Source organism: Puma concolor, chromosome E4 (genome assembly GCF_028749965.1).
Source record: "Puma concolor isolate L17-30 chromosome E4, mPumCon1.1.hap2, whole genome shotgun sequence".
NCBI classification, from domain to species: domain Eukaryota; kingdom Metazoa; phylum Chordata; class Mammalia; order Carnivora; family Felidae; genus Puma; species Puma concolor.
Window position 1 is genome coordinate 58,452,957 of NC_141683.1, and position 23,869 is coordinate 58,476,825.

Sequence of the window (23,869 nt, forward strand, 5' to 3'; positions counted from 1 at the left end):
CATGGCCCTGCCAGCACCTTGATATTAGACTTCTGGCCTCCAGAACTGCGAGACAATACACTTCTGCTATTTCCATTACCCGATTTGGTTTGTTATAGCAGCCCTAGCAATACAACCCAACACAAATGGTCTTTTACACTTCCTAGTTGCTTGTGTGTCTACTAAAATCTTTAGAACATACATCTTCTTGTTTATTTAAGTCTTACTCTTGTAGTGGACAGAAAGCATAGCTGCAAAACTTTGCTTTCACACTAAATGTTTAACAGTAGTTTAACAGCAGTATTGAATACTATCCAATGATGTGACTATTCAGTCGTAGACCTGGGTACTGAAATGTAAACACCTCACTACAAAACAAGCACGGAGAAATCTGAAACACAAATGATTCCCTAGAGCCCTATGAGATTTAGTTGCTTGGCTCAAGCACTCCTCCGTCCTTGTGTCATAAATTACATGTTTTAAAAACAATGACCATCAGGGGTGCCTGGGTGGCTCAGTCGGTTGAGCGTCTGACTTCAGCTCAGGTCATGATCTCGCAGTTCGTGTGTTCGAGCCCCGCGTCAGGCTCTGTGCTGACAGCTTAGAGCCTGGAGCCTGCTTCGGATTCTGTGTCTCCCCCTCTCTCTGCTCCTCCCCCACTCATGCGTGTGCGCTCTCTCTCTCTCTCTCATTCAAAAATAAATACAAACATTAAAAAAAATTTTTTTTAAACAATTAACATCAAAAAAAAGAACACTTACCTTTGGCTTCTAAACTTTCAAGAGTAGTCATTTTTTAACCAATGAAAAGGCACCTCAAACCTTCTACGGAAAAACCTAAAAATGTATAAATTGAAACAATTAAGACAATACCATACAAAGATGTTTACTAAGTTTATTAATTACCTTGTAATTTAGATATGACAATATTCTAGTTTCTGCATTTAGTACACATGCATTTCAAAACCTTCCCACAGGTGATACTGTTATGGTTACCGAAGGTCTCAAAAAATCACTGGTGGTTTACTTTCAAATTTGTTTCACTGTTTCTCCCAAGTATACTCTATCAGGTGCCCTGGATTTTAGTTAAGAAACTGTGGTGAAGTTACTGTAGCGGCTTTTGTATCATTGATACGACAACAGTAATCTTACTTATTAAAAATTTTTAAAAAAATGTTTTTATTTGTTTTTGAGAGAGAGAGAGAGAGAGAGAGAGAGAGAGAAAGAGAACGAGTAGGGGAGGGGCAGAGAGAGGCAGACACAGAATGTGAAGCAGGCTCCAGACTCTGAGCTGTCAATACACGCCCCAATGCCCGCTGGCACTCGTGACCCACAAGATCGTGACCTGAACCGAAGGCACACCTAACCGACTGAGCCACCCAAACGCCCCAACAGTAATTTTAAAGAAATTAATTACTTTCTCAGGGGACATTAGTGACACTAATTTGCTAACTATTTATATCCCAAAGGAACTTCTGTTTAAACTATATAACAAAAATACTCAGAACTTAATTTGCACTTTCTTGGTCATAGAATTAAAATGGCATAGCATATGTTTTCAGAAACGTGTGCATGGCCTTTTCAGTAAAGACTAAGATTCAGTGGAAAACATGAGGAGGAAGGTGGTGCTTAGTAGAGTGACACGATCGAATATGATGAACTGTACGTTAGATGGCAACTGGTTTCACCACAAAAATGATCACCCTGAGTACTCGATCTGACTTGGCACAGGGTCCTCCACGACTACCCTCCTCAATAGTCACAAACCCCCCTTCTGTCGCTCTGAAAACAGGTCTCCAAAGACCCCTTCGCAAGAGCAAGGAGCCCAGCCACTGCGCTCGGAGGAAGCGCCACGGCTCGGCCGGCAAGGGCCGATTCAAGGGGGTGGGAGGGTGTGGAGTGAGTAACAGGTGGGAAAGCGACAAGCTGGTCAACCTCTGCCGTCCGGGGAGCCGAATCCGAAATTCCGTCCCTGTCTGAACAAGTTTTCCTGGAACAAAAGGCAACCTTTCCCCAAATCCAAAGCGTCTGAACACCAAACTCCAACCCAGACCTCTGTCCCTTTCAAACGTCCCCCCCGCCCCTCGGTTACACAAGCCCGTTTCTTGCACTTACCGCCAAGGGTCCTTACTCTGCCGATCCCAGGGGCTTCACTTTACAGACCTTCGGGCTCCGCACACTCCTCTTCCGTTCCGAAGCTGACCCGCCCAGACCTTCCTGACATCCAGCGGCTGGCTCACTACTAATCACTTCCTGTTCTCAGGGTTTCGTTTCCGGAACAATTTTCCAAAAGAAAGGTAAATACGCTCTGTGGTGTCTTAAAACGCGAGTGACGCAGCACATGAGGTCTAAGGCTTCTGTAAGTGAAAAACGGATAGATGTCTACTTAGAAATAAATTATAGGATATGTGGAGCGCCGGCTGTGTATCACTTAACTTCCGGGTCACCTGTCAACCAAACTTAAGTGATGACGCTGGCCCCAAGCGGCGCCATGAAAGGGCGGGGCTGTCGACGGGATGGGCGGAGTTCTAATTCTCCCAGCCCCTGGGAACGAAGGGGCGGGGCGGTGGCGATTCCGCACGTCCGGTAGTAGGCGGGGCTCTGTTGCCGGAGTAACTGGGCGTCGGGGTTGAGGTGGTGTCTTCCTGTGGCAACGCTACCTATTCCCCTGTGCCGAGATCCTGAGGCTATGGTGAGTGCCAGGCGAGGCCGGAGGAACCGCTTCACGGTCTTGGTTACGTAGCGTCCCAGGTCCTGGGGCGGAGGGTCACTCAGAGGCGGCCCGGTTTCTTCCACCTTCGCCCCATGTTTCCCTCTTTCCAGGGGCTGTTTCTGCAGTTTCCTTTCTCTCCCTGTGTCTTGCAGCACCTCGAATTCCGCTTCGGTACTGCTGAGCCTCTGGAGTAATGTGACAAAAGTGTAGGGGTAAACACGGAGTCTCATACCCTGAGGCGAGACATTATTTCGAACAGACGTTTTAAATGTTTGTAGTTTTCATCACTTCAAGTTCTTGGCTTCTCTTTAACGCGCCTCATTTAAGAGCATTGGTTGTGTGTGTGATGGCTCAGCACTGACCCAGGTGTCCCTAGGTCTCGCAGTGTTTGCCCTCCAGAGCCGCAGAGCGCTGCTCCTTCTCCCCTCTAAGGGCCATTTAGTCGGAGCCGTATTTGCACAGCTGTCTTCTGGCCAGGGGATTATCCCCTAGGTAGGTGCTTTTTAAGAGGAATGCCCCTCAAGATCTCTTGGGAGAGCTTCTGGAAAATTCACTTGCTTGAGCCTCACCCCCAGAAATTCTGAATCAATAGGAATGGGGCTGGGCATTTTTAAAAAGCCTAGAGCTAATTTTTATTGAGTCACTTGTTTGAGAACACCGGGGGTCGAGTTAATTCACTTAATTAGCAACTCTTTTAAAGAGTTACGAATAACGGACTGGGGGATGGAAAGATGACTGTTGTCAGAAGGGTGTAGCTTACGAATTTAGCAACAGAGCCCCTCCCACCACCTGTTCTTTCTCCCTTCCTACTCAGGGACCTTTTCTTGCGCCAGTCTGCCCCTGTGCTTTTCCAGCGGAGCCCTTTCCAAACTTTCACTTCCCCAACCCCTGTCCCTTCCCCTGCTTTTTCCTCCCTTCTAAGCAGATGCCAGAGACTGAAAGTCATTTTCTTCAGCCTCGTGCCCCTAACCTACACATTGATATATATTTTACCCATCATCCGATTTTGTGTTTCTAGTGTAGAGAGAGTGGTGTTGAAGGACAGTGCATCCACCTTTCCTCTAGGTCTCATTCCCTCCCATCCGTTACAAGGCCTTTTGCTTCTGCTTATCTTTTATCCCCCCACCCCACCCGGTGCTTTCAGCCTCTCTGCCTCCTTTTCCTGCAGTGTTCTGGTCATACATCTTGAGAAAATGAAATAAAACAAAAAAGCGTATCTCCCATGCTGGTTTATCCAGTTACTGCCCAATCCTCCCTTGCGCCTTTCTGTGACTGCATGGAAGCATAGTATTTTCACCTGCTTTAAATGCCCCCCTTTTCATCCTCAGTACTCTTGTCCGACTTCCTCTTGAACGGTTTCAACGAAGTTGCCCTTTTCCAAGTTTTTAATGGCCCTGAAATGCCAGATCCAATGCTTTCTTCTCAAAGTTTATTTTATTTAGCTTTTCTGTGATAACTGAAGTTCACAAACATTCATTCCCCCCCACCCCCCTCCGCCTTTTCCCCCACCGGCCTTGCCTGCTTTTTAAATGCCATTCTCCAGGACTCAGTCCTTAATTATTTTCAGTTCTTAGTCTATGCATTTTGCTGGGGTGATTTCGTCCACGCACATGAGTTTTACTAATGCCTAAGCATTCACACCTAAACTTCAGTTTTCAGGAGCACCTGGTGGCTTAGTTAAGCATCCGACTTCGGCTCAGGTCATGATCTCACAGTCTATGGGTTCGGACCCCACGTCGGGGCTGACAGCTCAGAGCCTGCTTCCGATTCTGTGTCTCCCTCTCTGTCTCTGCCCCTCCCCTGCTCATGCTCTGTTTCTCTCTCTCTGTCTCTCTCTCTCTCTCTCTCTGTCTCTCTCTGTCTCTCAATAAATAAATAAACATTAAAAAGAAGTTTTTAAACTTCAGTTTTCCTCTCATACCTGCTAGGGCCTAACCTAGTTGCTTCCCGGACACTCTTCCTGGTTACCACAAAGGCCTCTCAAATTTGCCATGACTAAAACTGAACTTGCTATCATTCTACCTGGTTTTCCTTATTCCTTCAAGTTAATTAATGAGATCACTCTAACTTATAATATAGCTTTAATATTATATAACTAATTAATATAGTTATTACATATTGCAATATATGTAACCTAAACCAGAAACCAGAGTTAACCTCTCTTGCTTTCCTATGCTTCCCATATTCAGGTGGTCACTAGATCCTGTTTTAGTTTGAGGTCTCCTCATTTCTTGCCTGGACTGTTGCAATATATCTTTAATAGTGTGGTATGGCAGTTATTCGAGCCATTATTTTCTCAGTAACAAGAAGGAATTTTCTAAGACCCAAATCTTTGAGGTCACCTCTTTAGTTTATTAAAAAAATTTTTTTTAAATGTTTATTTATTTTTGAAAGGCACAGAGTGCGAGCAGGGAGGAGGCAGAGAGAGAGGGAGACACAGAACCTGAAGCGGGCTCCAGGCTCTGAACTGTCAGCACAGAGTGCTTGAACAGCAGAGCTTGAACTCATGAACCGTGAGATCATGACCTGAGCCGAAGTCGGACGCTTAACCGACTGAGCCACCCAGGCACGCCTGAAGTCACCTCTTTAAAACTGTAGGCTCTCCAAACCCTACAGTATAAAATTCAGCGTCCCTGGAATGGCATGCAAGGCCCTCCGTCATCTAGCATTTACCTGTCTAGCTGCTTTCATGCCTCTCTGTAGCCTAGACATTCCTTTCAACCGCTTATCTTTCACTGAATGTTCTAAGCACCTTCAAGCTGGTGGTCTGAGTGTTCCTTCTACTTTGCACACGCTGTACACGGGATATTCTTCTGCCCTTGTTTGCTGGCCAAATCCCCTTGGATTCTTTCAGACCCAGGTTAAGTGTCTCTCCTCCTGTGATGGTTACTTACTTCTCTGCTCAGAGAGGTGACTTTTTATTTCTTGTCACAACTTTACATAGTACACATCTCTCTTGTACTTACCACGTTCAGTTGAAATTGTGTATGAATTTGTCACTCTTACCAAACTCAACTGGGAGGGGGATCAATATTTTGTTCCCTGCTATTGCTTAGACTGTATTAGGCGCTCAGATATTTGCTGAATGGAAAAAGAAGGAATGTGGTGAGTGTCCCGAGAGGTTACAAAGTACTTGGGGAATACTGGAGGATGGAGTCCTCACTTTTCAGAGTCGGAAAGGCCATCATTAAGCGAATGGAATAGAATTTCCATAGCTAGAATTGGATGGCATAGGGGGATGGAAAGTGACATTTGTGGAATACTGGTTTTCTTTGTGCTTGTCTTACCTTCTGTCATTTAGACTTCCCAACTACCCTAAGAGGGGTGACCTCCCCCCACCGCCCCCGGTTGGAGTCGCGTGTTTCAAACTGGGTGGTCAGTGAAGGCCGCTGTGAAGAATTGACTTCCATCTTGAGACCTGAATGATGAAGTGCAGTGGTCTGGGGGAAGCGTACCAGGCAGCACTAACAACAAGATCAAAGGTCCTGAGGCAGTCAAGCAGTTGGCATATTGCAGGAACTGATCTCGTGGTTTAATGTAAAAATAGAATAGAAATTCGGTGGTGGGGAGTTGGGGGGGCAGCGGCAGTGGACAAAGTATGGCAGAGGGTAATGTGAAGTGCAGTTAGAGAGGTAGACAGAGGCCAGACCAAACGTATGTACTTCAGCATGGTTTCTCAGACGAGGTTCTAACCCATTACTCAGTCATGACATCAATTTGTCGTATGTAGCCAGCATTAAAAAAGATGACATAAAACAGACACTATATTCATTGTATGTAATAAGGATAACTTCCATGAAACTTTTATTGTAAATTGTGTGTGTCTTGTATGTCCTGGGTTATGATACAGATCATGTTCCTGGAGCACCTGGGTGGTTCAGTCAGTTGAGCGTCTGATTTTAGCTCAGGTCACGATCTCATGGTTTGTGAGTTCGAGCCCTGCATCGGGCTCTGTGCTGACAGCTCAGAGCCTGGAGCCCACTTCGGATTCTGTGTCTCCCTCTCTCTCTGCCCCTCCCCTGCTCCCGTTCGCTCATGCGCGCTGTCTCTCAAAAAATAAACATTAAAAAAAAAACCCAAACCCCATATTCCTTACTGTCGGTCATGACCCACAAAGTTCAAGATACAGTATACTTTGTACTAATATGTACTTTAAGAGGTAAAATAGTTAATCTCAAGGCACACAGATTTCTTATTCCTCCTAAGATTGACTTAGTGACAATCTCATTGTGTGATGGGAGAAGCTCTGAATTTAATGAGAGCTTAAAATTGACTAGAGTAGAATTTTCAAGTTTCCTTTTGCATGCAGATCTGTCTCCTGTGTCATTCGCTGTCAATCCTTTATGAGAAAGAATAGGCCTTTAGAAAACTAGAGGGGTGCCTGGGTGGCTCAGTCGGTTAAGCATCTGACTCGTGATTTCAGCTCAGGTCATGATCTCATGGTTTGTGGGTTCAAGCCCCACATTGGGCTCCACACTAACGGTGAGGAGTCTGCTTGGGATTCTCTCTCCCCCTCCCTCTCTGCCCTTCCCCCACTTGAGCATGCAGACAGGCTTGCCCTCTCTCTCTCTCTCTCTCAAATAAATGAAACTTAAAAAGAGAGAGAAATTGATGTTCTTTCTCTGTGTTCAGTCTCATCACTAACAGGTATGTTGCATCAAAGGCTGATGGTCTCTCTCCAAGAAGCTGAGGGTGGAATTTGTTTGCCCCGCTGGTTTGTCTTCCTGACCGCTACAATTACATGATCTGGTCAGTTTCTCCCTGCATCTAGTGAACAGTTGTAGCTTCCAGAACCATAATTAGGTCCTGCCTACAAATTCTAGGACCACCTCTGTCATGTGCAGCAGAGCAAATGTAGTTCAGTATGTCTCAATGCATGTTGTTTAAGATAAAGAATACGCTAGGGTCATCAATTTATTTCCTTTTGCGCATGAAGAGAACACAGGACATAATTCCGAGACCCTTTTGAATAATAAAGAGATGTGAATGTTATACGTCTTCTAAAATAGAACATTGATTTTAATGTTGTTATCCAAGATGAACTGCTTCTATAACATAAGGCTTTTAAAGATTGTCACCTGTGTTCCACGAGAATTAGGCTAAACACATGTCTCCAAGTTGGTTTCAAAGAGGCTTGAAAGAGGGTTTCATGATTGCTAAATATGGACAAGATTTTATTCCATGAAATGTTTTTCAGTTTTCAGCTTTATGAAGTTTCTTCTAAATAGGTTTACTGTTTTCATCTTTGACATATGCTTCGTAACCATCCAGGATCCCTTTTTGTCACTTGAACTGCTAACTTGGAAGGACCATAATTGTAAAGTCCCAGGAAGGGTTTCATTTATCGGGACTGAATCAGAAAGTATAGCGCCTAAATTAGAAACCTGAAGCTTACAAAAAAGAAACAACTGATTTTTCCTACTAAAACATTTTTATAACAAATATAATTTGGAGTCTGTTTCTTCTTTAATAGGAACCAGTAGTATTTGCAAAAGTGAATAGCAATGGGGTTAATATAATGCTCTAATTTTCCTCACATGTAGCTCTTTTATCTTTTTCTGTCCTTTTTCTGCCTTTTAATTCTTTATCCTTTCTTTCCTTTTTTCCAAGCTTTATTGGGATATAATTGACATATAACATTGTGTAAGTTGGAAGTGTATAAGGTGTTCATTTGATACACATATTGCAAAATGATTACCACGTTAGCGTTAAGCTAATACCTGTATCACATCACATAATTACCATTGCTTTTTTTTTTTTTTTTTTTTGTGGTGAGAACATTTAAGATCTACCCTCTTAGCAACTTTCAAGTGTATAATCTGGCATTGTTAACTATAATGACAGTGTTGTGCATTAGATTCCCCAGAACTTACTCCTCTTCTAAGTAGAAGTTTTTACCCTTTGATCAACAGCTCACCGTTTTCCTCACCTGCAGCGCCTGGTAACCTCCATTCTATGAATTGTTTCTTTGAGTTTGGTCTTTTTAGATTCCACGTATAAGTGAAATTATACAGTACTTGTCTTTCTCTCTCTGACCAACTTCATTTGGCTTCGTGACCTCAGAGTCCATCCCTGTTGTCACAAATGGCAGCATTTCCTTCTTTCTCGTGGCCCGATAATCTTCCGTTGTGTATTTGTGCCACATTGCTTCATGCATTCATCCACTGATGGGCCCTTAGATTGTTTTTATATCTTGGCTATTGTAAATCATGCTGCATTGAGCATGGGGAGGGTGCATATGTCTTTTGGAGTTAAAGTTTTCATTTTTTTTCCACATATAATATACACAGACATAGAATTGCTCGATTATATGGCACTATTATTTTAAAATTTTTGCGGAATTTACATGCTCCTTTCCATAGTGGCTGTACCATTTTACATTCCCACCAACAGTGCGTGAGGCTTCCCTTTTCTCCATAGCCTCTGCAACACTTGCTATCTCTTGTTTTTTTTTTTTGTTTTTTTTTTTTTATAGTAGCCATTCTGACAGGTGCGAGGTGATATTTATGGTGGTTTTGATTTACTTTTCTGTGTTGATTATGATGCTGAGAACCTTTTCATGTGCCTGTTATCCATTTGTATGTTTTCTTTGGAGAAAGTCTGTTCAGTTCTTCTACCCATCTTTTTTAATCCTATTGCTTATATATCTGTTCTTCAGTTGTATGTATGTATATATAATTTCGATATTAACCCCTCATTAGATATAATTTGTAAATGTTTTCTCATTTTGAAGATTGCCTTATCATTTTGTTTCTTGTTTCTTAAAATGCCCTTTTTTAAAATGTTTCATTTTATTTTTGAGAGAGAGAGCGAGCGAGAAGGGGAGGGGCAGAGAGAGAGAGAGAGGGAGACACAGAACTTGAAGCAGGCTCCAGGCTCTGAGCTGTCAGCACAGAGCCCGACGTGGGGCTTAAACTTGCAAGCCATGAGATCATGACCTGAGCCAAAGTCGGACGTTCAACTGACTGAGCCACCCAGGTACTCCTGTTTATTATTTCTTTAGCTTCGCAGAAGCTTTTTAGTTTGTTGTAGTCCCACTTACTGATTTTTGCTTTTTTGTATGTGCTTTTAATGTCCTACCCGAAGAACTGTTGCCCAGACCAATATCTAGGAGATTTTTCCCTGTTTCCTTTTAGGGATTTTAAGGTTTCCAGTCTTGTGTTTAAGTCTTTAATCCATTCCAAGTTAATTTTTGTGAGCTGTGTAAGATAGAAATCCAATCTCCTCCTTCATCTATTCTTTCCCATTCATCAATTATTCATCAGTTCAAACAGGTATTGAGTGCTTTTTGTGTGCCAGGCACTAACGATAAATACATTGATTAATAACATAGTCCTTCCTCAGTGCCTATAGAGTGGAGCCCAAATATCTGAATTGGCATTTGAGACCTTCCCTGGCCCCAGCTTACCTTGCACACCCCATGGAACTTAGAAAAACAGGTATCAGAGAATAAATTTCAAGAGTAAGTTGGGTCACAAAAGAAAAATTACAAGGTAAGGTTAAAATGTGTCCTCAAAAAGAGTGGCCTGACCTAGCCAGGGTGGTCAGGGAAAGCCCCCTTGATGGTTTAACCTTAAAATTTTTTTTTCTTGGTTGAGACATACAATATATTACATAAATGAATGAAGCCATGACACAAATAAATAAATGAGTAGGTCATCTCATATGGTGCTAAGCAATATGAGGAAAATTAAACGAAGTAATGTTGTAGTGCCAGATTCCAAGAGCACGTAGCTTTAGGTGGGAAAATTAGAAAAGGTCCTCGCGAGGATGTGGCTTTTAAGCTGATCTCTCAGAAGGAAGGAGCAGGCAGGGTGAAGATATAGGGGAAGCACCTTCCAAGCAGACAGCAGCCAAGTGCAGAGGCCCATTGGCGGCTTGGGAGGGGGCAAATGGGGGTGGGATCTAGGGAAGGTGAGGACGATGGGAGGACTAGGGATCCAAGGCAGGCAGCCACCAGGGAATACTGACGCTTCGGAAGCTTGGGAAGGATTTTGGATTTCACTCTAAATGTACTGGGATAATGCCTCACCTACATTTTCCCTATTCTATCAAAAGAGTTTATTTTCCTTGGAGCTGCCTTATTAAAACTTTACTCATATTAGTTTGGTCTTTCAGCGACAATTTCCATCCTGTCCGCAACATTTATGATCTTACAAACTTTGGAAAATATTTTCTTATAAACTTTGGAAAAGATTTTTCTGTCCAGATCTTACGTTTGAAGATTAAACACTCCTGATTTCTCCCTTTATAATCGCTTGTCAAAAATTTAATCGCCCTTTTCTGGACTCTTTGTTTCCATAATATCTTGTCTGAGGTGTGGCAGGCAGAGTCACACATTCCAGATGTGTGTTATCATAGTTTCTCCGTGGATGTTGTGTTTTCTGCTGGGATTTCACCTAATATCTTTCTTGATGGTGCTATTGCATAAGATTGAAGTAACTCGTTCTCCAGAAATCTCTCCAACACTTCTATTAGCCTCCTTTCCACTTTCTTGCAAAGTCTGTTTTTAAAGTACTTCATTTCCAAGCGCTGTTGATATTTTAAGACTTTCTATTTATTAGATGTGAGAAATTGCAGCTATTAAAATGTACTGCTCAATTCAAGTTTATTTTCTGATACTAGGCACTTTGTTTAATTAAGTTGCTATTGTTATCTCTCCTGACTCATGTACTGTGCCTTCTTCATAGCGCTTTATTCTTTAAGATGTATTTCTCTATGTATGCGCAATGGTTCCAGAGTTCTCTGATACACGTAAATTTAAATTTCATCTTGTTTTCTGTAGTTCTGATACGAGTTACATAGGCTATATGCATATATATATATGCATCTATATGCATATATGTATATAATATATATATTATATATATATAATATATATGAAACATATATATGTTTAGGCAACATATATGTTGCCTACAATATATCATTATATGATACGTTTGTAATGTATTATATATGTAATACAAGTATATATAAAATACGTATATATATTTAACTTGTATACGTGTCAAATATTTAACTTATACCGGACATAGTCATTTCTGGAGATGTGAAACTATGTAGAAACAATATGATTAAATTCATCTGTAATATCATGGACTATATAGTCACTATTAATATTTTAGTATAGTATCCCAGTGACACATACATACAGTATACTTACACATACACATACATGTATATATCTTTTAACGTTTTTTTTTTTTTTTTGTATTTATTTTTGGGACAGAGAGAGACAGAGCATGAACGGGGGAGGGGCAGAGAGAGAGGGAGACACAGAATCGGAAACAGGCTCCAGGCTCTGAGCCATCAGCCCAGAGCCCGACGCGGGGCTCGAACTCACGGACCGCGAGATCGTGACCTGGCTGAAGTCGGACGCTTAACCGACTGCGCCACCCAGGCGCCCCATGTATATATCTTTTAAAATGTGATCCTACTGTGTGTATGGTTTATAAATCTGTGTTTTTCTTTTTCCTCACTTAATATATCTTATGCAGTTTCCCAGATCCAATTTTAGGAGCTCCATTTTATTCTTTAATTTACTCTGATGTAACCAAGCCATTTATTTATTTGGTCTTTTAACCCCACAACTAATATATTTTTATAGGCATAATTTTACATACATCCATAATTATTTCCTTAGAATAAATTAGAAATGGAATAACTGGGTGAGAGGGCGTGTGCATTTCTAAGGCTTTTTGGTTTTTGCTTTGCTTTTTTTTTTTTTTTTTAATGTTTATTCATTTTTGAGAGAGACACAGAGTGCGAGCGGGGGAGGGGCAAAGGGCGAGGGAGACACACAATCTGAAGCGGTCTCCAGGCTCTGAGCTGTCCGCACAGAGCCTGACAAGGGCGGGGCTTGAACTCACAAATGGTGAGATCAGACCTGAGCCAAAGTCAACGCTTAACCGAGTGATGCACCCCGGCGCCCCCCTAAGGCTTTTTGGTATGCACTGCCAATTAACTCCAGAAAGTTTTGCTATTTGTACTCTGCTAGCAGTGTGCCATGGTGCCTGTTTCTTCTAAGCTCTAACCTGGTATTGTTCATACATTTCTTACATACATCTAACAATGGATTTGAACTTCTGGTAAAAGTTTCACCTTTCTTACCCAATATAATGTTAAGATTATAAATTGCAATATGTTCTTTTCATGTGTCTGCTAGCCATTTTCTTTGGAAAAATGTCTATTCGTGTCGTCTGCCCATTTCTTAAGTGGATTATTTGTATTTTGGGTGTTGAATTTGATAAGTTCTTTATGATTTTAGATACTAACCCTTTCTCAGATATGCTGCTGGTGAATATCGTCTCCCTTTCTGTAGGCTGCCTTTTAGTCTTGTTGATTGTTTCCTTCACTGTGCAGAAGAAGCTTTTTATCTTGATGAGGTCCCAGTAGTTCATTTTTGCTTTTGTTTCCCTTGCCTCTGGGGATGTGTTGAGAAAGAAGTTGCTGCAGCCAAGATCAAAGAGGTTTTTGCCTGCTTTCTCCTCGAGGATTTTGATGGTTTCCTATGTCACATTCAGGTCTTTCATCCATTTTGAATTTATTTTTGTGTATGGTGTAAGAAAGTGGTCCAGTTTTCCCAACACCATTTGTTGAAGAGACTGTCTTTTTCCACTGGATATTCTTGTCTGCTTTGTCAACGATTGCTTGACCATATAGCTGTGGGTCCATCTCTGGGTTTGCTATTCTGTTGTATTGATCTCTGTGTCTGTTTTTGTGCCACAAAACACAACTGTCTTGATGGCTACAGCTTTGTATTATAGCTTGAAGTCCGGGATTGTGGTGTCTCCAGCTTGACTTTTCTTTTTCAAGACGCTTTGGCTATTCGGGGTCTTTTGTGGTTCCACACAAATTTTAAGATTGTTTGGTTCTAGCTCTGTGAAACATGCTGGTGGTATTTTGATAGGGATTGTATGAAATGTGTAGATTGCTTTGAGCAGTATCGACATTTTAACAATATGTGTTCTTCAACATCACTCGTAGTCAGGGAAATAGAAATCAAAACCATGATGAGATACCACCTCACTTCTATCAGAATGGCTGAAATTAACTACATAGGAAACAACAAATGTTGGCAAGGGTGTGGAAAAAAGGGAACCCTCTTACACGGTTGGTAGGAATGCAAATTGGTGCAGCCAGTCTGGAAAACACTATGGAGGTTCCTCAAAAAGTTAAAAATAGAACTAGCCTACAATCCAGCAATTGTGCTACTAGGTATTCACCCAAAGGATGCAAACATAGGGATTCAAAGGGGCACATGCACCCTTATGTTTATGGCAGCATTATCAACAGTAGCCAAATTATGGAAAGAGCCCAAATGTCCATTGACTGATGAATGGATAAAGAAGACATGGGGTGTGTGTGTGTGTGTGTGTGTGTGTGTGTGATACACACACACAGGAATATTACTCAGCCATCGAAAAGAATGAAATCTTGCCATTTGCAATGATGTGGATGGAGCTAGAGTGTATTACGCTAAGCGAAATAAGTCAGTCAGAGAAAGACAAATCCCGTTTGATCTTACTTATCTGTGGAATTTAAGAAACAAAACGGATGAACATAGGGGATAGGAAAAAAAGAAAAAGAGAGGGAAGCAAATTATAACTTACCTATAGAGAACACACCGAATGTTGATGGAGGAAGCTGAGCGGGGGATGGACTAAATGGGTGATGAGTATTAGGGAGGGCACTTGTGATGAGCGCTGGGTATTGTATGTAAGTGAATCCCTAAATTCTCCTGAAACCAATATTACACTATAGGTTAACTAGAATATAAATAAAAACAGTGATACAAAAAAAACTTTAAAAATTACAGCATGTTCCATAGATAAGAAGCACTGTTGGTAATTACCTGAAATATTTTTTCTGTAATTATTTGGCATTTTTCATAAATGGTTAGAATTCAAAATTTATTACCGGTATATACGGAAGAAGATAGAGGTGACTTTTTCTATTCCTCACAGATAGATTATGTAGTCGTCTCTTGTTACCTGTTCTGAGGAAGCAGCCTTTTGTAGTCCACAGGATCTGGTGTAGTGCTAGAAATCTAAAGTTTTTGGGGCGCCTGGCTGGCTCAGTTGGTTGGGCGTCCAACTCTGTCTCAGGTCATGATCTCATGGCTTGTGAGTTCAAGCCCTGCGTTGGGCTCTGTGCTGACAGCTCAGAGCCTGGAACCTGTTTCAGATTCTGTGGCTCCCTCTCTCTCTGCTCCTCCCCCGTTCATGCTCTGTCTCTCTCAAAAAATAAATAAACGTCAAAACAAAAAAAAAGAAATCTGGAGTTTTCAATCCTACTTGGCCTCAGCATGTATTTATTTACTGTGTGACTTGTAACCTTTCCAGGTAATTGTTTTCCCTTTCATAAAATCAGAATGATAATTTCTGTTCAGAATACCTGAAAGCGTTTTTGTGAGGATCAAATGAATATGAAAGTAATTTATAAACTAATGTACTGTGCATATGAAATGTATTCTTATTAACCAGAATGCTGTCTAATGACAAGATAGTCGGGGGACATGGAAGGAGATTAAAATTTAAGATAAGTTTCAGAAATAAATATTTGAGGTTAGTGGTGTTGTCTAATTTTGTGGCTACTTAAAACTTACTTTTGGGGTACCTGGGTGGCTTAGTCGGTTAGGCGTCCTGCTCTTCTCCTTGTGCCTCTCTCTGTCTTCCCCCCTTTCTCAAAAAATGAATAAATTGAAACAGATTTTGAAAAGTACTGTTACAAATTAGATTCATTGTCAATTGAGATTCATTTTCCTAACGGGAGCAATAAAGGGTCAGGGTGAAAGGGAGGGACGATGGGAGACGGCAGGAGTACTGCTTGAGGCCGACGTCAGTAATTCTCACATGCTGTTGAGGAAGGGATAGCTAGATGTGTGTGATATGTATTTAGTGAGCATTAGATCTGAGATCCATGAATCTCTACTTAGCTTAAATAGATTAGATGGGAACATTTGCTTTTATTTGTGGTAGTTGAGATTTTATTATTCAGTAATTTGATTATGAAAGTACAATGAGCCCATCTGGGCCTAGTCTTTTCTTGCTACATAGGCCTAGAAATCTGGCTTTGGCAAAACTGAAAACCCCTCCATTTGGTGGCAGGTACAAGTCTGTCATTATGTTAAGTCATCTTGCTGTTTACATTTTACTGTACATGCACAAATCTCTGAAAGGCGAGTATTTGTATGTCTTAAGTATCTGAATATTTTTCATAACTAAACAGCTTTAAGTTTCTCAGGATCCACATACGAGTGAAAACATATGGTATCTGTCTTTCTCTGCCTGACTTATTTCACTTAGCATAATACTCTCCAGTTCCATCCACATTGCTACAAATGGCCAGATTTCATTCTTTCTCATTGCCAAGCAGTATTCCATTGTATATATAAACCACATCTTCTTTATCCATTCGTCAGTTGATGGACATTTAGGCTCTTTCCATAATTTGGCTATTGTTGAGAGTGCTGCTATAAACATTGGGGTACAAGTGCCCCTATGCATCAGTACTCCTGTATCCCTTGGGTAAATTCCTAGCAGTGCTATTGCTGGGTCATAGGGTAGGTCTATTTTTAATTTTTTGAGGAACCTCCACACTGTTTTCCAGAGTAGCTGCACCAATTTGCATTCCCACCAACAGTGCAAGAGGGTTCCCGTTTCTCCACATCCTCTCCAGCATCTATAGTCTCCTGATTTGTTCATTTTAGCCACTCTGACCGGTGTAAGAATCCTGAGAAACTTAACAGAAGACAGTGGGGAGGGGAAAGGGGGAAAAAAAAGTTACAGAGAGGGAAGGAGGCAAACCATAAGTTTTTATTCTCTTAAAACTGAGAATAAACTGAGGGTTGATGGAGGGTGGGAGGGAGGGGAAAGTGGGTGATGGGCACTGAGGAGGGCACCTCTTGGGATGAGCACTGGGTGATGTATGGAAGCCAGTCTGACAATAAATTATAAACAAACAGCTTTAAAATTTATATTCAAAGGGAGAATGGATCCTAAAATATAATCCCTCCCCCCCCCCAGCATTTTCATTTAAAAATTTCATAACATCTTTCAGATTTTACCTTGTTTCTCAATGCACACATAGGTTGAGCTATGGGGTAATAATACTAGCCCTCCTAGTAATGGTAACAATATCTACTGTTAAATATTGTTGTGACTGAACGGGATAAAGTTCTTAGCCTAATGCTTTATGTATCATAAGCACCCCGAGAATGTCGGCTATTATTATTGGTGCTGCCGTTGTTATTACTGACAGGTGTTAAATGGAGACTTATTGAACATGAGAACAGAAAGGAACGACTCATCACTGTGTAGGAGTGTTAATTAAAAACAAAACGAGTTAACTTTACAGCGTTCTCTGTGGGTTTCTTTTTTATTCACTTTCAGGTTTTCTTCAACTTGTGAATATATCTATATTTAAAGTTAAGCTTATGCATACTCAGATCAACGTTGATTCCTTAAATTTACCAGAAGGCATTTTCAAACAGAGGAGGAAACGATGTCACCGTGGTTTATTGTTCAGTGTTCACCCTAGTGCCCTGCCCCGTTAGGGGCTTAACAAATGCTTTTTTTTCTCTCTTTTAAACAGTTTGCTTATTGACCGAGTAGTTCCTGTGGGGCGAGTTGTGACTGGGCGCATACACATTTGTGACCATTAGGAATACTTGAGGTGTTCTTACTAATGTGCTTCTTAAGAAAATTCTTTTTGATTTACCCTTTTGAAATATCCAGTTTTTAAAGTTTACTTCTTTTTTTTTTTTTTTTTTTAATTTCACATTTACATGCACTTCAGCTACACGTGCTATTCCATTTGCCTGGAATGCTTCTCCACGTGTCCCTACGCGCCTGTGACACCTCTTCAGAGAGGATTTTCTTTGGCACCGTAGCTAAATTAGCAGCTTCAGTCACTCTTGTCCCCTCTCCTCTTCCCCCTTCTCTTTTTTTCACTTTAGCACCTGGCAAAAGCTCTGTGCATTTGCAATTTTACTAATGATGGTGCCTGACATTTACAAAACATTTTCCTATTTTTTAAGGCATTTAAGATTCTTAACTAATTCATAGTGGCCTTTAGAGATAGCTACTGTAGGTATGGAGAAGACAGACGAATATTAGTAGAGAGCAGAGGAGCACAGATGTCCAAGGAAGAATAATGCTCTGAAAATAGAGTTGCAGAGAAAGGAAGTTAACTTTCCACCACGTTTCCCTGGTAGTCACATGGTAGAGACCAGGGCTGGGGACCTAGTTTTGAGCAAGGGCTTATTACCGCCAGAGAATGTCTAGAATTCCAAGTCAAATACAGTAGACTCTTTTATTCTGAGAGAGAACTCTAGGCTCGTTCGTTCACTCAACAGTTACTTTTAAATCCCTATTAAGTGCCAGACCCTGTCCTAGGCACCTAGGACCTAGCAGTGAATGACAAAGACCTGCCCTTATGGAGCGAGAACTTCTAGGGGTAGGGAGTCACAAAAAAAAAAAAAACAAACAAACAAACGTGAAATGTTAGGTATCGATAACTGCTATGAAAAGCTGAAACCAGTTATAGGGTCAGAGAGTAAAGGAAGTGGAAGGGGGTTGGTATTTATTTGGATGGCCGGGGAAGCCTCTCAGAATCGCCCACATTTGAGCAGAGGCCTGAATGGAGTGGTGCTATCGGGGCCTTGGTAGTCCTGGCGGGAGAGCCGTCCAGGTAGAGAAAACTGTAGGTGCAACGATTCTGTGGTGGGAGCCTGCTCAGCTCGTCCGGGGACCAGCAAGAAGGCCCGTATGACTGGAGCAGCGAGTGTGGGTGGAGAGTGGCAGAAATGTGGTCGACAGAGAGCTTGAGGCCAGAGGACACGGGCCCTGTGTGGTATGAACTCATCAAGTCTTCGAGCCGGAACACTGGATTTTCGAAAGACCGGTATTTCTGAAACTGAGGCTATGGCTCACTGGTTGACTGTGAACCCTAAGTTGTGACTGGCAGCTGACCTTTAAAAAACAGTATAAAATATTAGTGCATTGCACATACCGAGGATAAGAATTGTCGCTTGGAACTTCCTTTCGTTTGTGGGGGATATGTGTATGTTTGGGTCTGATGGAAGTTATAGTTCTTACTGTAGGTACCGGTAAAAACAAAGTGCGTGCGATCACTGACCTAGTCGTATCCCCGAATTGTAGAGACGGGGAAACGAAGCTGGAAAATACTGAACGGCTCACGAGTGTCCTCCTTCCGCGTGGTGCTCCTGCTCCCATCCCGTGCTCCTGTGTAGATGGCAGTGTGCTTATCTGTGTCTAGGTGTGGCTGACTCTGTACAGAATTCGGTCTAATTTCTAAGTGAGGAGAAGGCATTAAACGCTTAATTTAGGGGCGCCTGGGTGGCTCAGCCAGTTAAGCATCCGACTTCAGCTCAGGTTCTGATCTCACGGTTCGTGAGTTCAAGCCCCGCATTGGGCTCTGTGCTGACAGCTTGGAGCCTGGATCCTGTTTCGGGTTCTGTGTCTCCCTCTCTCTCTCTCTAAAAAATAAACGTTAAAAAAAAAAAAAAAAAAGCTTAATGTAGTCAATACCACATTAGTAAGTACCCAGCCTCTGCTCTGTTTTACGATCCTCTTTTACCCTGTCTTATTTTCCTTTACTTTCTCTGTTTTCTTAAATCTCCTCCTGTTTATCCAGGAAAGAAAGCTATCCAAAGGGAAGAGATTGAGAGGGAGAGAAAGAAATCCAGGAATGAGAGAGAGTCAGACAGACATATCCAAACTCCAGCAGAGGAAAGAAAATCAAGGCCCAGAGTGAGCAAGACGTAGTGACATCTCTGTTCCGGCCTGTCCCCCCTGCTGCTTCCGCCGTCCCCTCTGCCCCTTCCCGAGGGGCAGTGTACTGATTCGTACACTGAGCTGTCATGATGCTGTTCGTCTGTATTTCCGTTAACCTCTTATCCAAACAATCAATCTGTAATCTTAAGATAGGTTCAGGCTCAAAAGAGACTTCATTTTGGAGACCTTGCAAGGGTAAATTAATGAAATTGGATTAAATCTAAGGGTTAAAAACAATGCCAACACATGGCAGCAACCTAAGTGTTCATTAATAGATGCATGGATAAGGAAAGTGTGGTGTATACACACACACACACACACACAATGGACTGTTACTCAGCCATAAAAAAGGATGAGATCATGCCATTTGAGACGCCGTGGATGGACCTAGAGGATATTATGCTAAGTGAAATAAGTTGGACTGAGAAAGACGAATACCGTATGACTCCGCCATAAATGGAATCTAAAAAAATAAAAACAAAAACAAAAAGTGGAATCAGAACTACAAATGCAGAGAATAGTTTCCAGAGAGGAGGAAGGAAGGGGGAGTGGGCAAAATGGATGAAGGGGAGTGGGAGATACAGGCCTCCGGTTATGGAATAAGCCACGGGAATAAAAAGCAGAGCAAAAAGAACACAGTCAATGATATTGTAATAGCGATATAATGGGACAGATGGTAGGTGCACTTGTGGTGAACGTAGCATGATATATAAACTTGTCCGATCACTAAGTCGTACACCTGAAACTAATATAAAAAGAAAGACACACATACACCCCAGATTAAACCCTTTTTTAAAAATGTCATGAGGAAGATATTCTTGAAATAGTTTAGCAGGATTTTAAAAATCATTGTTTTTAAAACGGTTATGTAATTTATTAGATGTGAGAAAGCAAGTGAAGAGAATTCACTCATCTTCCATACAGTGGCTGTTTGAACCTGATCATTTATTTCTTCAGTAGCTTAAAAAAAAAGCTTTAAACTTGGAACTGGTTGAGGGAAGGATCAAAAAAAAAACTCAGATTAGGTCCTTTTTTATGCAGGTGATTAGGGAGGAATGAAATTGATCTGGCACAAGTTGCCTTTTTAATAAAACATTTCCTTAAAAAAATTTTTTTTAATGTTTGTTCATTTTTGAGAGAAAGACAAAGCACGAGCAGGGGGAGGGGCTGGAAGAGAGGGAGACACAGAATTCAAAACAGGGTCCAGGCTCTGAGCTGTCAGCACAGAACCCGACGCAGGGCCCGAACCCACGAATCTCAAGATCATGACCTGAGTTGGACGCTTAACTGACTGAACCACCCGGTCGCCCCTAATAACACATTTCTTAAAGCCCCGATGACTGAAGCCTATATGAAAAGCCAAAAGAAACCTGTCAACTTGTAGACCTGAGTGGGAAACCTATTTTTCTTAATAGTTAACATCTATAATCTATCGAATGACTACTGTGTATTAAGTTCTTTTCATAAGATGGAGCAATCTCAGGTTTAAAAACACGTGAGGCAGGGCCCAGACTTGAACCGGTTTGGCCTGGGAGCCCAGCGTGCTCTTTTCAGTCTACTGCAATTGGGGCCAAGGTGTTTTAAGATTTCAAAATTGTTTCTGTAGCTGTAGAGAAGTAACTTACTTTTGGAAAACTCAGTTTCCAGAGCATATAGTGATACAACATTTTCTTCAAAAAGTCATAATTCATATTTTGATAATTAAGGGCCTCTGAAAAATGATGATGATTTAATGCAAACTGGCCGTGTGGCCTGGCGATGTCGATATCCGCATTGAACAGTAGGTGGCACTCTCCCATCACCGGAAACATTCTTTCAGGAAAAGATCACCTTTATGGATTTCATTAGTGCTTATTAATTTTAATCATACTATGTGGCATATTAATGCCACTCAGCTAGAATGCACAGAGGACACAGTAGCACATATTTAAGACACATATATTTTCCTTTCATAAATTAGAAGGCTGAATCATGAAAAAACTAAACTTGACATTTTTTTTTTAGAATCTGTGACTCCGTGAAATATGCTTTATCTTATTTAAAAAAAAATCTTACAACAGTAAACTGCTAAGTTAAAATAACCCATGAATCATCCTATGATTATTAACCCATAATGTGTTCACCCATAATGTAATATAGGCGAAAGCATTCCAAAGAGTAGAAGAGCTCCCCATGGAGCTCCTTAGGTGGACTGTCTGAAGACTGCTGATAGAGTCAAGCCTTCCCCCGACTCTTACAGAGGCACATGCGTGCTACAGCCGCTTGAATCTGCCCCGCTTGACTGTGCACGTAGTATTTCCTCCAGTGATTGGTGATGGATACTCACGGTACTCAGACTCGTTCTTCTCTCATGAGGATAGTACAAACAGAATCAGCTGCCAACTATAATTAATGCTGAATAGCAATAGTGTGCACTGCACGCAAATCCGCCTGTATATTTAACATCTGCAGCATTTGGCATTTGAAACAGAGGAAGCATGGAACCAGTTTGGTTTGCATGAAGCTGTCCTCGATCTCAGCAACCAGAGCCACGTACACATTGCCATGCGTGTTTGCACTGCACAAGTGTGGGTTGGAGGCATGCTAGTTTATGATACATTTTTCTTTCTTTTTTTTTTTTTTTCAACGTTTATTTATTTTTGGGACAGAGAGAGACAGAGCATGAACGGGCGAGGGGCAGAGAGAGAGGGAGACACAGAATCGGAAACAGGCTCCAGGCTCTGAGCCATCGGCCCAGAGCCCGACGCGGGGCTCGAACTCACGGACCGTGAGATCGTGACCTGGTTGAAGTCGGACGCTTAACCGACTGCGCCACCCAGGCGCCCCTATGATACATGTTTCTAATAGTAAAATGTTCTGAGGAAGGCACAGCCTTTGCAGATTTAACACAGAAGCACTAGGTCGACCAGGGAACGGGTTTCTCAAATTTCGACTTGGTGACACGGGTTATTTATGCCATTGGCACTTTCCCTAGAGGGATGGAAGAGTAGGAGAGGGAGCATGGGAGACAGAAGGTGATGTAAAAATACATTCCAATGGGGCGCCTGGGTGGCTCAGTCGGTTGAGGTCCAACTTCGCTCAGGTCGTGATCTCACAGTTTGTGAGTTCGAGCCCCGCGTCGGGCTCTGTGCTGACAGCTCAGAGCCTGGAGCATGCTTTGGATTATGTGTCTCCCTCTCTCTCTCTTTCTGCCCCTCCCCTGCTCGTGCTCCGTCTCTCTCTGTCTCTCAGAGATGAATAAATGTTAAAAAAAAAATACATTCCAGATGCGTGCAAATTGGTAAAAATATCAGGGTGGGTTTAGGGTTTCCACATTGGAGGTGGGATACCTTCCCACTCTGTCTGTCCCTCTAATTCCACCTTCAGGTCATGCTGACTTTTTTTGTTTTTTGAATTTACCAACCTCCATTTCCCAGTCACAACTTTATGCTTTTTGTCTCCCCAAAATATTTACTCCCCGGGTTTCTGCATGGACAGCTTCTCCTCATCCTGGTTTTACTTCAGATGATACCTGCTCATAGAGGGCTTTCTTGATCATTCTAGCTGGAGAGGGAATCCCTATCTTTCTGGTCTCTAGTCATTAACACATTTACTTCTGTATTCTGTTGTCTTTATAAGACTTATCATTACAGGAATTATACTTTTTTGTTTTTTGGTTTTTTTTTTACATTCTATGAGGAGAGACAAAATTAATAAACAAGCACTATGTCAACAGGGCCTTGTCTGTCTTGAATATTCCCGGTGTTTGCTGCCGTACCTGGGTGGCAAAGAGAAGGAACTGTTTGTTGACTGGATGAAGGAATGAATAAATTCTACTTTTCAGGCACTTTATACTTTCCATTTTATAGTGGCTAGTAGATGAACTCTGCTTTTTAAATATATTCATTCAACAAATATTTAATAATACCCACTATATGCTATGCATACACCTAGTCTCTTGGGAGGCATCTATGAACAAAACAGATCCTAAAAGGGCTCACATTCTATTGGGGGAGATCTACAATAAAAACTAAACTGGTAAGTATAACCTACAGGATATTTGAAAGTGTGAAATGCTATAGGGAGAGTGGGTGGAGTGCCGAACCCTGGGTGTGCTGACAGTGGCAGTGAATGGATTAGAAAGGGACATAGCCAGGATCAGTCTCATGCAGACAGTGGTAGCTGAGCAAGGATCTATACCAAGCAAAGCAATTGAATTAGCAATTAAAAATCTTTCTACAAAGAAAAGCTCAGGCCCGGGAGAATTCTGTCAGACAGTTAAAGAATCAATAATACCAGTCTTTCACAAAGCCTTCCGGAAAAGAGAGGAGGAGGGAATACTTCTCAAATAATTCATTGAGGTCAGTCTTCCCCTTATACCGAAACCAGAGAAGACA

The 23,869-nt window shown here is 41.8% G+C and overlaps 2 protein-coding genes across 2 annotated transcripts in view; one reads left to right on the forward strand and one right to left on the reverse strand.

Moving 5' to 3' along the window:
* Positions 1-2,380, reverse strand: part of BLZF1 (basic leucine zipper nuclear factor 1) — a 31,290-nt gene extending 28,910 nt beyond the window's left edge. The window contains exons 1-2 of the mRNA XM_025926216.2: positions 2,094-2,380; positions 741-815 (exon numbers count right to left, since the gene is read on the reverse strand). Of these exons, the coding sequence (XP_025782001.1) occupies positions 741-771 (31 nt within the window). The 5' untranslated portion in view covers positions 772-815; positions 2,094-2,380. The remainder of the gene's footprint in view (positions 1-740; positions 816-2,093) is intronic.
* Positions 2,381-2,525: 145 nt separating this feature from the next.
* Positions 2,526-23,869, forward strand: part of NME7 (NME/NM23 family member 7) — a 263,016-nt gene continuing 241,672 nt past the window's right edge. The window contains exon 1 of the mRNA XM_025926224.2: positions 2,526-2,670. Coding sequence (XP_025782009.2) covers positions 2,668-2,670 — 3 coding nt within the window. The 5' untranslated portion in view covers positions 2,526-2,667. The remainder of the gene's footprint in view (positions 2,671-23,869) is intronic.